The following is a 13,115-nucleotide window of genomic DNA, read 5'->3' on the forward strand; positions in this document are numbered from 1 at the left end:
TCAGCCTGAAAGCCTGGCACATCCTCGATGCTTCTTAAAATCTTAGTTGTGCAAGGGAAAGAATAGGGGCAACCGGAGTTTACAAATTTGTAATGTTCTAGTGCCATAAATTAAATGAAATTTTTTGCAACGTGTGTATTTGCTTACATATAGCACATCTGTGGACTTACCATATGTTGAAAACTGGAGAAAAGAGAAAAAAGTAGTTTTAAAAGATAATTTTTTTCCCCTTAGATAAGGTTTCTCTGTAGCTTTAGTTCCTGTCCTGCAACTAGCTCTTGTAGACCAGGCTGGCCTCGAACTCACAGAGATCCGCCTGCCTCTGCCTCCCGAGGGCTGGGATTAAAGGTGTGTGTCACCACCGCCAGGCCACAGTTTTTTTTTTTTTTTTTTTTTAACTACAGCTGCAAGAACAGCTTCTGAACTTGTGCAGGCATGTCGGTGTCTTGTTATTAGATCAGCCTTTGGACTGAGTGGGGCAGAAGTGGCCTTACATTTCTTCTGTCTGTGTGCTTGAGACAGGGTCTCACATTGTAGCTCTGTCTGTCCTAAAACTCACTATGTAGACCAGGCTGGCCTTAAACTCTTAGAGGTCTCCCCACCTCTACCTCCCAAGTACTGGGATTAAAGGCACGCACCACTGAGTTTTTTTTTTGTGTGTGTGTGTGTGTGTGTGTGTGTATGCTTCAATTATTGTGCTGTATCCCACCTACCTTCCTTGTTAATTTCTTTTTTAGTGCATTAGAAGGATGGCAGCATGAGTTGGCTTTGTCCTGTACTTAGTACACACCCTTGTAGTTGGGTTTAATTAATTAAAACCCATCATCAGATATAGGGGTTGAAGCTGAAGATCAGAGAAGTAGAGCAGTAAGCCACTAGAGAGACCTTTTACCTCTACCAATGCTTAGACTGAAGGGGCGATCCTCAGACTGCCTAGGCTGCACTGTGACTCCACCAAACCTCAGACTCCAATGAGCTCTTGTCTCCTCCTCCTTATATGCCTTTCTCTGCTCAGCCACTCACTCCTGTATCCACCTATCTAGTGCTGGGATTAAAGGTTTGTGTGAGTTCTGTTTCTCTTTTTAGACAATTCCATCCCCGTAGCCCAGGGTGGCCTTGAATCCTGGGATTAAAGGTGTGTGCTACCACTCCCTGGCTTCTAGTGGTTTAGCACTGCACTCTGATCTTCAGGCAAGCTTTATTTATAAAACCACAAACAAAATACCAGGCCAGTTAAGCAGTTGGCCTGCTGTATCTGGGACTCAGCATTCATAGACTTAACAAAACCTAAGTGAAAAAAGTTTCATCTGTACTAAACCTATGTGGACTTGGGATTGTTCAGTTTAAAGCCATTTACATAAGGCCTGGCAGTGGTGGCTGGTGGTGCATGACTTTAATCCCAGCACTCGGGAGGCAGAGACAGGTGGGGGTCTCTGTGAGTTCGAGGCCAGCCTGGTCTAGAGAGCTAGTTCCAGGACAGCCTCCAAAGCTACAGAGAAACCCTGTCTAGAAAAAGTCAAAAAGAAAAAAAAAGTCATTTACATAGCATCACAGGTGGTGTTAGACATCACAAATGAAGCAGAGGTGACAAGACTGTGAAGATGAGTCTTGGTTATATGCAGATCCTATCCACTTTATAAAAGGGACGTGACCACTGTAGATTGTGTTGTCTGTAGGCTTCTTGCTGCCAGTTCCTTACAGATACCAAGGGACTTTGTATCAGCTCTGTATGTGGTAACATTTTGTATAACTAATGTATACATGGATACATGTAAAATTGGAAGGATACTGGTGAATTGTAACAATGTTAGCTTCTGCTGGGGGGAGTGGGGGAAGGTATATAGGATCTCTTCATCTTGTACTAGTATATGAATCTGAAAGTCTCAAAAATATTAAGCAGATAGTTTATACTAAAGAAGCTGGCATCAGTAGATTCTTGTGCTTTTGTTTTAGCAGGTGATGTTCTAGTCATGTCAGATAAGGATGCTACAGAGACCCCAACGGTAACTGAAGCAGGCCCGATCCTTCAAGATGGGAACTGTGAGCCAGCTGAGAAGCCAGAGAAGAAATCTCAGCCTGTAGCATCCACTCGGAAAAGACCAGAACCCATTCTTTCCAGGGACCTTGAGGCTTCTCAGCTTCCTGCCCAGGTGACACAAACTGTAACCAAAGTAGCAATCTGTTGAAATTGTGGGATTTAAAAATAAAAGGCTTAAAAGGGACATGGTATTACTAATTTACTGTGGCCCTTCCTTTTTTTTACAGCCGTAAAGTAACAGCTTTCTGATTTCTAGAAATACCTCTGTCAGTAATTGTGTTTGCTGCGGGGTATTTATGTGCTGATGGCATTTATCTGTCAATCAGGTGATTTTTACCCAAGTCACGGATTTGCCCGGTTGTGCTTGTCTACTGAGTCGATAGCTTGTCTGTGCTCTTCGGAGTCTCCTCTAATTTTCCTGTTTCCTTTGTCTTGTTTTCTTTCTCACTGGAAAACTAGGAGGCTGTTTGTAAAGATGCACCTCAGACTGGATGGGGCTACTGGGGCAGCTGGGGCAAGTCCCTGCTCTCCTCAGCCTCGGCTACAGTAGCGACAGTAGGTAAGACCCTTGGTCATTTTCTTAGGTTTTGTGTACACTGTGCTCATGCCCTGCTCTGTTAGGAAGCTGAAGTCTAGGGATTAGTTTAAGCCTACGCTTTAGTGATGGTAAGTCAGTGGGATTTTTGTCTTTTGGTAAGGAGATAATGACAAGAATCCATATATTATTAAAATAATGTGCCTTGGGACCATGATTTTAGAAATACTGCAGACTTGGGTTTTTGTTTGTTTTATTGATTCTTCAGTTTCAGTAACAACACAGAGCACACAAATGTTAATTGTCTTTCCCATTAGGACAAGGTATTTCAAATGTCATCGAGAAGGCGGAGACTTCTCTTGGAATTCCTAGCCCCACTGAAATTTCAGCTGAAGTCAAGCAAGCTGCAGGTCAGCACATGTGCTCAGGGTTTTGGTGGAAATGGGCATTTCAGTTCATTTTCAACACTAACACTTTGTAATAATACTAATTCAGCACTTGATACTCAGGGCGACTCGGGACTGTGAGGAAGAGGGCGGGAATCTTGAGCGCTGGCCGTGTCTCCTGAAACCATTCATATGTCTCTTTATTGCACTTTTGCATGGATTAAGTGATTCAGAGGACTGGTAAACATTTACAATAAGGCCACGAGCATAGAATGTGAGAAGTGCTCTGTGTTCTGTCCGCCATAATTAAGTTTATCATCAGTAAGAATTAGCTAAGTTTGAGTAAGTTGTGGCAAGACAAAAAAGATTTTACTGTGTTAGCTTTTTTGTTCTCACTTGGATTTTTTTTTTTTTTAAAGTAAAGATGAAACCTTATTCTGGTCTGTCTGGATCAATGGAAAACCTATAGTCACTCAGACCCAAAGGGCACAGTTATTATCACTATGGATCTAGAGGGTCAGGGGCCAGAACAGAGTTTTAAAACCATGTTTACTTCTTCTGTCTCTTGGGGGCCTTATTGTTTCTCACTGTTGCTTTTCGTTGCTTATTTCTATCATTTTCCCTTGACGCCACAGGACTGTTTTCTCCAGCTCCACCTTTATAAAATTCTGGCACACATGACCTCCAGAAACTAGCTGACACCAGTTATTCCACTTAGGAATTTCTTGGAGTAAGAATTAGATTAGCATTAAAATTAGGTCACTTGACGGCATGTAGTTTAATTATGGCCAGAGACAAGCTCATGTTACACAAACATGGCCCCACAGGCTTCTGCCTGTGAATTTGAGGCTTTGTTCAGTGTGTTTGTTTAGACTGAGTCTGGAGTAGCCTTTACTCCAAGGGTTTGTTTCAGGCCCAGCCCTCCTGGGGGCTCAATTCACTTCCCAGGTGCTTAGTCTGCTCCATAGGTTGGAAGTCAAGTTTCTTAGCTTTGTGTGAACTATGGGATTGTTTAGTTTACAGCTCCAAGGCAGGTTCTTTTTCCAGCCTTGGGGAGTCTCTTTGTGCCGATGTACTGAAAACTGAGCAGTGCAGTATTCATGGAAAAGCACTCAGACATATGTGTGTAGAAGCTGAGAATTCTGGGATGCCTCCATACTCTCCAGTCTTGAAGATTCCTCTCAACTCTTGCTGTCTCCCGTCTCTCTGTCTTTCCCTCCCTTTTGGTACTTGGAAAGTTCTCCTGGACAGCAAGCCAGTTCAGCCATGGGAGTCACTTTAGTTCTCTGTTCTGTTGATCCAAAATCTTCTTGCCTGACTTTGAAAGTAGTTTCTAATCTCTTGTGCAGTTTTGTAGCTGCCATGGTAGGAGGGCAAGTCCAACATTAGTTAATACATTGTAACTGGAAGCAGAAGCCCGCAAATCAGGTGATAGTTCAGTCTGTAAACTGATTGTTATAGCATGAGGACCTGAGGTCCCACCCCCAGAACCCATGTGAAAAAAACTCTAATACTGCAAACTGTTGGGAAGGCAGAGATAGGAAGCCGCCTGGGGCTTGATGGTCAGCTAGCTTAATCAGTGAGTCCCAGGTTCCAGTGAGGAACTAACTGTCTCGCAAAATGCTATCCTAAAGAACAGTCAAAGTTAACCTCTGGCCTCCACATATCTGCAAATGTGTACTACACACACATGAACACATATTCAACACCCTCTTAGCCCCCAAAGTTGATCTCTTACAGGATTTTAAAAGTTAATAAATGGAACAGATTGTTTTTGAGGCACAACCACCTTTGTAATGCAGTCTGTTTGATGACAGGTGGTGAGCATCGTTTTCTAGGACACGGCGAGTTACAACTTACTTTTAGCTGTATAGCTCTATGTTTGGATCTTTGGAGAGGTAGTTTTGTTTATATTGTGTAATCGAAAGAGCACTGACAGGTACTTCCCTGGATCTATATTCTTGGAATATAAGAGTATTTTATTAACCAAGAAGATTCATGTACTCTCATCCCTGGTCAGCCACTTGTCTATTTCCCAGTGCTGAATGGTTTTCCCTTGTCCAGAAGTTTGTGTTTCTGAGATTATCCAGTAGATAGCCTGAATGCATATCAGTCTTTAGTTTGTTCAAGACTTGACTTTATTTTTGAAATGAAATAAATGGAAAACAACTGCCTACTTTGGCTTTTTATTTTAACATAGGCAGATGTTTTAAAATAAATACAGAAAGACCTGAAGCTTTGTGTGGAGAAACAGGGTCTAATTAAAAAAAAACACACACAAATTTGCTATTAAAGCAATTAATGATCCTTTCTTTCATGTTTACCACCCTCTATTTCAGGAGAAACAAATGGCAGTGAGAAGGAAAGCTCACCAGTGGTTGGTCCTTTTGGGGTGTTCTCGACCATCTCAACAGCTGTGCAGAGCACGGTGAGCGAAAAGTGCACGACCTGCCCTGTGTTGGAGTGATGGGCTGTGTGCCTGTCTCCCTGTCTTGGGATGCGTGTGTACTGTTGCTCCTAAGGGAGTTCAGAAAAGTGCTGTGTGAGCTGGTTATTTTCAGGACTGGCAAGTTCTGCTTTGGTGTCCTTAGGGAATGTCTCTGCTTCACAGAGATCTTTTCTTATAACTTCATCTTTTTTTAAAAATTTTTTTGAACTTTTTTTTATTGATATTTATTGAGCTCTACATTTTTCTCTGCTCCCCTCCCTGCCTCTCCCCTCTTCCCTTCAATCCTCCCCCAAGGTCCCCATGCTCTCAATTTACTCAGGAGATCTTGTCTTTTTCTACTTCCCATGTAGATTAGATCCATGTAAGTCTCTCTTATTGTCTACATTGTTGTCTAAATTCTCTGAGATTGTGGTTTGTAGGCTGACTTTTTTGCTTGATGTTTAAAAACCACCTATGAGTGAGTACATGTGATAATTGTCGTTCTGTGTCTGGGTTACCTCACTCAAAATAATGTTTTCTAGCTCCATCCATTTTCTTGCAAAATTCAAGCTGTCGTTATTTTTTTCTGCTGTGTAGTACTCCATTGTGTAAATGTACCACATTTTCCTTATCCATTCTTCAGTTGAGGGGCATTTAGGTTGCTTCCAGGTTCTGGCTATGACAAACAAAGCTGCTATGAACATAGTTGAGCACATGTCCTTGTGGCATGATTGAACATCCTTTGGATATATACCCAAAAGTGTAATTACTGGGTCTTGAGGAAGGTTGTTTCCTAATTTTCTGAGAAATCGCCCCATGACATCCAAAGGGGTTGTACCAACTTACATTCCCACCAACAATGCAGAAATCTTATAACTTCATCTTTTAAGCAGAAGGGAAATTTGATCTTTTTGATGGACACTTGCTAAACTGTAGATGATGAGAATGTTTAAAAAAGGATAGCATAGGGCTCTTAATGTCTTTCCTACATTGGGGTAGATGGCTAGTATTTTTCTTTTCTTTTTATTTTTAAGAGACAGGGTCTTGCTTTGTAGTCCAGACAGCCTCCATATGCAGTTACCCTGCCTCTGTTCCCAAGTGTAGGGATTGCAGGCATGTCTTACCATGCTTAACCACATATTAACTTTGAAATATGGTAGCACATAGAATATGACATCATATGTGTTCAGTTTGAATTTTCATAGCATACTACTTTTAACCATAGTAAGAAACCTGTGAGTCCATTGCCTTTCCTTCTTGAGGCATGTGCTCTTCCCCAGCTCAGATAACCACTGCCAGGACATCTGCTATCATGAGTTAATTTTGACCTCCTCTTGTGCTTTGTATAAATGGAGCCATAGGTGTCTATACATGTCCATGTTGCAGCTTTGCTGTATTCCTAGTGTGACTCTGTCACATTTTATTGCTCCTACAATTGGTAAACACCAAGCCAGGCTCCAGTGTAAGCTGTTACAGAGTGTTGCATTGCACACCCTTATTCATGTCTTCTAGTACATCTCTGCACACATTCTCTTGGGTGTGTAGCTATGAATGTGTTGCTAGGTAATGCAGCTGCAGTAGATACTGACCCACAGTTTCCCAAAGTGGTTCTTCCTGTGTGTATTTGTGTGAGCTGTGTATGATTTCTTTAGCTGCTTCTCAGCCTGCCCAGTGCTTAGTAGTTTCTGCTTCTTCTTTTTTAATCTCTTGGTACTGGGATTAAGCCTAGGGCCTCACACATGACAGAAAAATACTCCACCCTAGCTGCCTTTTACCTTTTATTCTGAGGAGGGTTCTCATCATTTGCCCAGACTGGCCAGAGTTTACTGGTTGTTCCTTTGCTGTACCTGAATATTCTCCTCTGTCAGCCTCCTGCTTACTGGCGCCACACTGTTCAGCCATTACTGAACAGTCAATCTGTAAACACTCTCAGTGTTGTTATAGTGGAGTTTTACTGCTTTCCTAGGGCAAGAGCGTTATCAGTGGGGGTTTGGATGCCTTGGAATTCATTGGGAAGAAGACAATGGATGTCATAGCAGAAGGGGATCCTGGATTTAAAAGAACCAAAGGCCTGATGAATCGGAATTCTACACTGTCACAGGTACTGTTTCCTTTACCTGTGTGATTCCTGTTTGTGCTTTGATTTGATTTTAGCCGATGTTAACTTGGGAACCTTGTTGATGTTTTTTCTTTTGAATTCTTTGGGGTTGAGGGTGGACAGTGAGAGCGCAGTGCATAGAGAAGTTCCTGCTGTTTGTCCCTCGTCTCTTTGTTGCGGCCGCCTCCTGTCAGCAGAGCGGACTGCTAAACCCTGTCAGAGCTGTTGATTAATTGTTAAACCACCTGCAGAACAGTACCTGGTGTCTTGGGTGTCAGATTCTGTGTGATGACTTTCTTTCGGCCATCCCCCAGCTTCTTGGATGTGAACTGCGAAGCCAGGCTGAAGGGGCCGTGCTCTGAGTGGAGCCCGAGCAGCTGTGCTCCTTTCTGCTCTGTAACCTCACTCTTGAGCTCTCATTACGTGGTGCATCGCAGTGCTTTCTTCTCTTTTTAGGTTTTACGAGAGGTGAAGGACAAAGAAGAGCAGTGGCCCTCCAGTGAGGTAACCATGGAAACAGACAAGAAAACTCATTATGGGCTACTCTTTGATGAGTTTCAAGGCCTTTCACATCTAGAAGCTCTGGAGATGCTTTCACGAGAAAGTGAAATAAAGGTAATTCCCAACCCTGCACCCCTCCCGAGAAAGTCTTCACACAAGGATGCTGCAGATGTTTCTCTGTTGTGCATTTGAAAGGCTCAATGTTTTGATGGTGGCTTGAGACTTTGGAAGTGCCCTACACACAGCAAGCAGAGACTGTGCATGAACTAAGTGCTGGGAAGAGTCACGGGTGATTGTCCTTATGACACAGAAAGGACAGGATTAAAAAAGAGCTCTTAACACATTTGCCATTTCCATCATCTGTCTGTTTGTATTTATCTATTTTCTGTAGTCTCTTTGGCTTTAGCTGCCAAAAAACTTACTTAAGCAACCAGTTTGCATGCAGTTAACTATTGGCTTTTAGTTGGTTGAAGTTTGTGTGTGTGTATGTGTAAACAAGACCTCACTGTGTAGCCCTAACTGGCCTGAATTTGCTGTAGACTAGTCTGGCCTCAAACTCATTGAGATCTGATTGTGCTTCCTGAGTGTTGGGATTAAAGGTGGACATCATCATACCTGGATCAGTATTCACCTTTTTTTATTTGTGTATGTGTATGCCATGTGCGGCAGGTTCCCATGGATGCCAGGAGGAGATACCAGATCCTCAGAGCAGGGATTGTAGGTGATAGTGAGCAGCACGGTTGGGATCTAAACTCAGGTCCCCTGGAAGAGAAGCAAGCACTCTTAGCTGCCGAGCCATCTCAGCCCAACTGAAGACCTTTCATTCCCCTTTGTTTCTAAGCTGCGGTTAAGCACTGATAGTTTTCAGACAGCTCTAGCCCATGTGACTTTGGAAAGCACAGATTTTCCCAACTTTCCTTTCTGTAGCAATTAGCTTTTGAATTAAAATTCTTTTTTTAATGATTTGTTTATTCTTATTTTATGTGCTTTGGTGTTTTGCCTACATGTGTTTCTGTGTGAAGGTGTCAGATTCCTTCAGACCAGAGTTACAGAAAATTGTGAGCTGCCATGTGGGTGCTGGGCATTGAAGCTGAGTCCTCTAGAAGAGCAGTTGGTGCGCTTAACCACTGAACCATCTCTCCAGCTCCACGTTAAAAGTTTTAAGGACTAGGAGTTGGCTGTGGTGATGCAAGTCTATAGTCCTGATTCTCAGGAGGCTGAGGCAGGAGACTTGAGAGTTCAGGACTAGCCTGGGCCACATAGTGAGGTGGTGCTCCCCCTCCCTCTCCAGAACAGCTGTGCTAACTGGTTAGTTTATCATTCAGATTTCATTTGACCCGCGGACTCATCTCTATTTGAGATTCTTTTAATTTTCATTGTCTCATATCCATTTAGGTGAAATCTATCCTTAGTTCTCTGAGTGGAGAAGAATTACAGACCACAAGACTTGAGCTAGAGCAGCTCAAAGAAGTGTTCTCCCTAGCAGATTTCTGTGAGGAAGAGGAGGAGGAGAGACAAGGTAACCAGGCTTCTGCACCCAAGTGGTGACTCCTTTGTTGGCTGCAGCGATGCCCTTGAAGTCAGTTACTGGCCCGACTGTACTTTCCTTACAGAATCTCCATGCTTTTCCCTCACCAGGGCTTGCCCACTCTCTCCTGCAGGGTCCTGCCACTTCCCTAAGTCTCATCTGCTGCACAGGTCTCTGTTGCTGTTTTGGAGATCTGTACCTGTCAGATCCTTTCCTGTTTGGTCGCCACTGTGAGCCTTCATGTCTATTCAGACACTTCAGCTGTGCCCTTCCCCTTCTGTAACCCCTGGCCCTTTCCTAAAGCATGCAAGGCAGTTGTTACTCAGACTGCGGGGGGTAATCCTTTGTCTTTGTCATGTTTACAATTTAATATCTGTATATGTTAGGAAATGTAAATGTTGAAACGACTCAGTTTTGCAAAATTATCAGGAAATACGGTTTACTTATAGTTCCTGGGAAGTGCATCTTAAACTCTGATCAGGACAGTTTTATTTGGATATTTCAGTTGAAAATATTTCCAAAATTAAGAAGCAAGAGTTTAATGATGATTTTGCCCTTTTTTTTTTTTTGATGAAGCAAGCAGTTAGAAGCATTGGAATTGGGCCAGGTAATGATGGCGCATACTTTAATCCCAGCACTTGGAAGGCAGAGGCAGGTGACTCTCCGTGAGTTCGAGGCCAGCCTGGTCTCTAGTTCCAGGACAGTCTCCAAAGCTACAGAGCAACCCTGTCTTGAAAGAACAAAATAACAAAACAAAAACCCACAAAAAACCTTGAAGTTTAATGTAAAGATTCCTTCAGAGATCATCGTGGCATGTGGGGCCTGCCGCCTGTGCAGCAGGTTAAGCTGGTGGTTTGTGAGGTGTGGTGATCCTATGTTCCTGTCACCCTTCAGGGAGTCAGACCTGCACAGCACTGTCTGAATGGAACAGAACTTCCTCTACAGACTTTTAATTCAGCTTTTACTGTTTTAACACCCAGTTGATGAATAGCCACAGGTGAAACTGGTGCTGCCACAGTGTGTCTCTGTCAAAGTGGTAGCTCTTACACTGCTGTGTTGAGTCTTTATTGCCAGCCACTCAGAGTTACAAGGAAAGGGCTCGTTTCATTGACCCTTGAATTGGAGAAAGTGGTATAAATTATTAGTGTTATCAGATCTCAGCTCTAAAGTGCACTCCCATATTCTGTGCAGCGGATACTGAAGGATGATCGTTGTCTCAGGAAGAGCATGTGGTGTTGGGTTTGAGCTGAACCCTCTTCTGACACAGAAGACTGTTTTCACAGAAGTATGAACAGCGCATAGGCCATTCAGAAGGGAATAGCTGGTGGAGCATGCCTGTAGCTCCAGTACTTGGGAGGCAAAGGCAAGAGGAATGCAGTGAGTTCCAGGCCAGCCTGGGCTATATAGTGAGACTGTCTCAAAAAAAACCAAAAACCAACTAACCAAACAAAAAACAAAAAGAATAGTAACAGGGCTGGAGAGATGGCTCAGTAGTTAAGAGCTGCTCTTGCAGAAGACCCAGGCTTGATTGTTAGAATCCAGACCAGGTGACCTACAGCTGCCTGAGACTCCATCTCCAGGGTATCCAATTAGTCAGGGTTCTATTGCTGTGAAGAGACATTATAACCACAGCAGCTCTTATCATTGAAAGCATTTAATTGGGGCTTGCTTACAGTTTAGAGGTTTAGTCCATTTTCATCATGGCAGGGAGTACGGCAGCACACAGGCAGACATGGTGCTGGAGAGTTCTACATCCAGATCCTCAGGCAGCGGGAAGAAAGCAAGCCACTGCTCCTGGCATGGGCTTTTGAAACCTCAAAGCTCACCTGCAGTGACACACTTCCTCTAAAAAGGCCACATCTACCCAACAAGGCCATACCCATCCAACAAGGCCATACCCCTAATCTTTTCAAATGGTGATACTCCTTAATCTAATAATTCAAACATATGAGCCTCTGGGGGCCATTCTTATTCAAACCATCACATACCCCTGCCAACACAAATATAATTAAAATAAAATTCATCTTTAAAAAGCAACAGCAAGGTGAATGAAATGACCCTTGACTTGTTTAAGTCACTGATGAAGAAAATTCAGAATATGTGAAAGTTAGAATTTTGTGAACCATATTTATGAACTTGGCAGTTTCCAGGGCTGTTTGTGCACTCTTCTGAGGAGCCCTGTGGTGCTAGTACAGTAGCATTCACATTTGTGTGTTTTACAGTGAAATGTGTCAGCATTTTGGATATCTTCCCAACAGAAATGAATGTTTTTCACTGACTGATATGTGATGTATAAAATTGCACCTGAGCAAGAGATAGTCCAGTGGGTTTTAATTTAAGACAGTCATGTACAAGACTGGATAGTGTGTCTTCAGGTTCATTGTAATATAGGTCGTTGCTGCTAACCTTTAAGAAATAAGCACTTCCTGAATTTTCCTGTAGTATTAGAGTATTCAGTGGGAGCTGGAGAGATGGCTCAATGGGTAAAATGCAAGTGTAGGAACTGAGTTTGAGTCTCTAGAACTCATGTGACAGCTGGGCATGGTAGAGGGCTTCTGTGATCTTAGCATCCTTACAGGGAGGTGGGAAGTGGAGACTGTCAGAATCCTGGGATATTGCAGGCCAGTTAGCCTGAAGAACACTCCAGTGGACATCAAAGAGACCCTGTCTTAAACAAAAAGGAAGGCAAGGGCTCACACCCAAGGCTGTTCCTCTGCCCTTTTCCCTTTCTTTCTCTCTCCCCCTCCTCTCTTCTTTTCCCCCTCCTCCATCTCTGTCATATACACTCACAAGATTATTCAAGGGTGATTATTACTGTTATCTGGAAAGTCATTAATCTTCCGTTGCTGCAGTGCCTCTCTGTAAGGTTGGATATTTTTCACATACTTAGAACATCCTGTCTCAGCAGTCTAAGTGTGAAACTGCTCAGAGAGTCTAGCTCTCTTCATTAAGTTAGCTGTCAGACGTGGAGCAAAGGTAGACAACAGTGATACTGTTTTCATTAAGTTTTCCATTTTTGGAAGTATGTTTTATTGGGGCTGGCAGCATAGCTCAGTGGGTAGAATGAATGTTTGTCTGTATACATGAAGCTCTGGGTTCAGTCCCACAACCACATAAAATGGGCCATGGTGACCCATGTCTGTAATCTCTGTACTTGGGAGGTGGAGGCAAGAACTTCTGTTAAAGTTCCTCTTCTACTGTGTAGACCCTGTTTCAAAAAGTTTATTTTTTTGACAAGTAGTAGGGCTAGTACCATTTGTGTGTGTGTGCGTGTATATGTGTGTGCGTGTATGTGTGTGTGTGTCGGGGGGTGATTCATGCTCATATGTGCATATTCTTGTTGAGGCCAGAGTATGATGTAGGGTGCCTTCCTGTATTGCTTTCCATCTTATGGTTTTGTTTGTTTGTTTGTTTTTGTTTTTTTGACAAGATCTCTCAGTGAGTCTGGAGCTCCAGCTTCTGCTAGGCTGGCTGACCAGTGAGCTCCCAGTGTCCTCTGCTCTGCATTCCAGCATTGATATTACAGACATGAGCTGTCATGCCTGGGTTTCACGTGCGCGCTGCAGATTCTAATGCGAGTCATCGTCCTTGCACAGCAGGC

General features: G+C 43.2%; 1 protein-coding gene across 4 annotated transcripts in view; it reads left to right on the forward strand.

Moving 5' to 3' along the window:
- The window catches only part of Fam114a2 (family with sequence similarity 114 member A2), a 31,569-nt gene that overhangs the window by 577 nt on the left and 17,877 nt on the right, over positions 1 to 13,115 (forward strand). For 2 of the 4 annotated variants that reach the window (XM_041665701.1, XM_041665700.1), the window contains 7 exons: positions 1,954 to 2,150; positions 2,498 to 2,597; positions 2,891 to 2,983; positions 5,299 to 5,387; positions 7,354 to 7,488; positions 7,942 to 8,100; positions 9,382 to 9,505. In XM_041665701.1, coding sequence (XP_041521635.1) covers positions 1,971 to 2,150; positions 2,498 to 2,597; positions 2,891 to 2,983; positions 5,299 to 5,387; positions 7,354 to 7,488; positions 7,942 to 8,100; positions 9,382 to 9,505 — 880 coding nt within the window. In that variant the 5' untranslated portion in view covers positions 1,954 to 1,970. The remainder of the gene's footprint in view (positions 1 to 1,953; positions 2,151 to 2,497; positions 2,598 to 2,890; positions 2,984 to 5,298; positions 5,388 to 7,353; positions 7,489 to 7,941; positions 8,101 to 9,381; positions 9,506 to 13,115) is intronic. The other 2 variants (XM_041665702.1, XM_041665703.1) reach the window with 1 other exon arrangement.

Source organism: Microtus oregoni, unplaced genomic scaffold (assembly GCF_018167655.1).
Source record: "Microtus oregoni isolate MIOR12 unplaced genomic scaffold, Mior012 000015F_ref0000493, whole genome shotgun sequence".
NCBI classification, from domain to species: Eukaryota; Metazoa; Chordata; class Mammalia; order Rodentia; family Cricetidae; genus Microtus; species Microtus oregoni.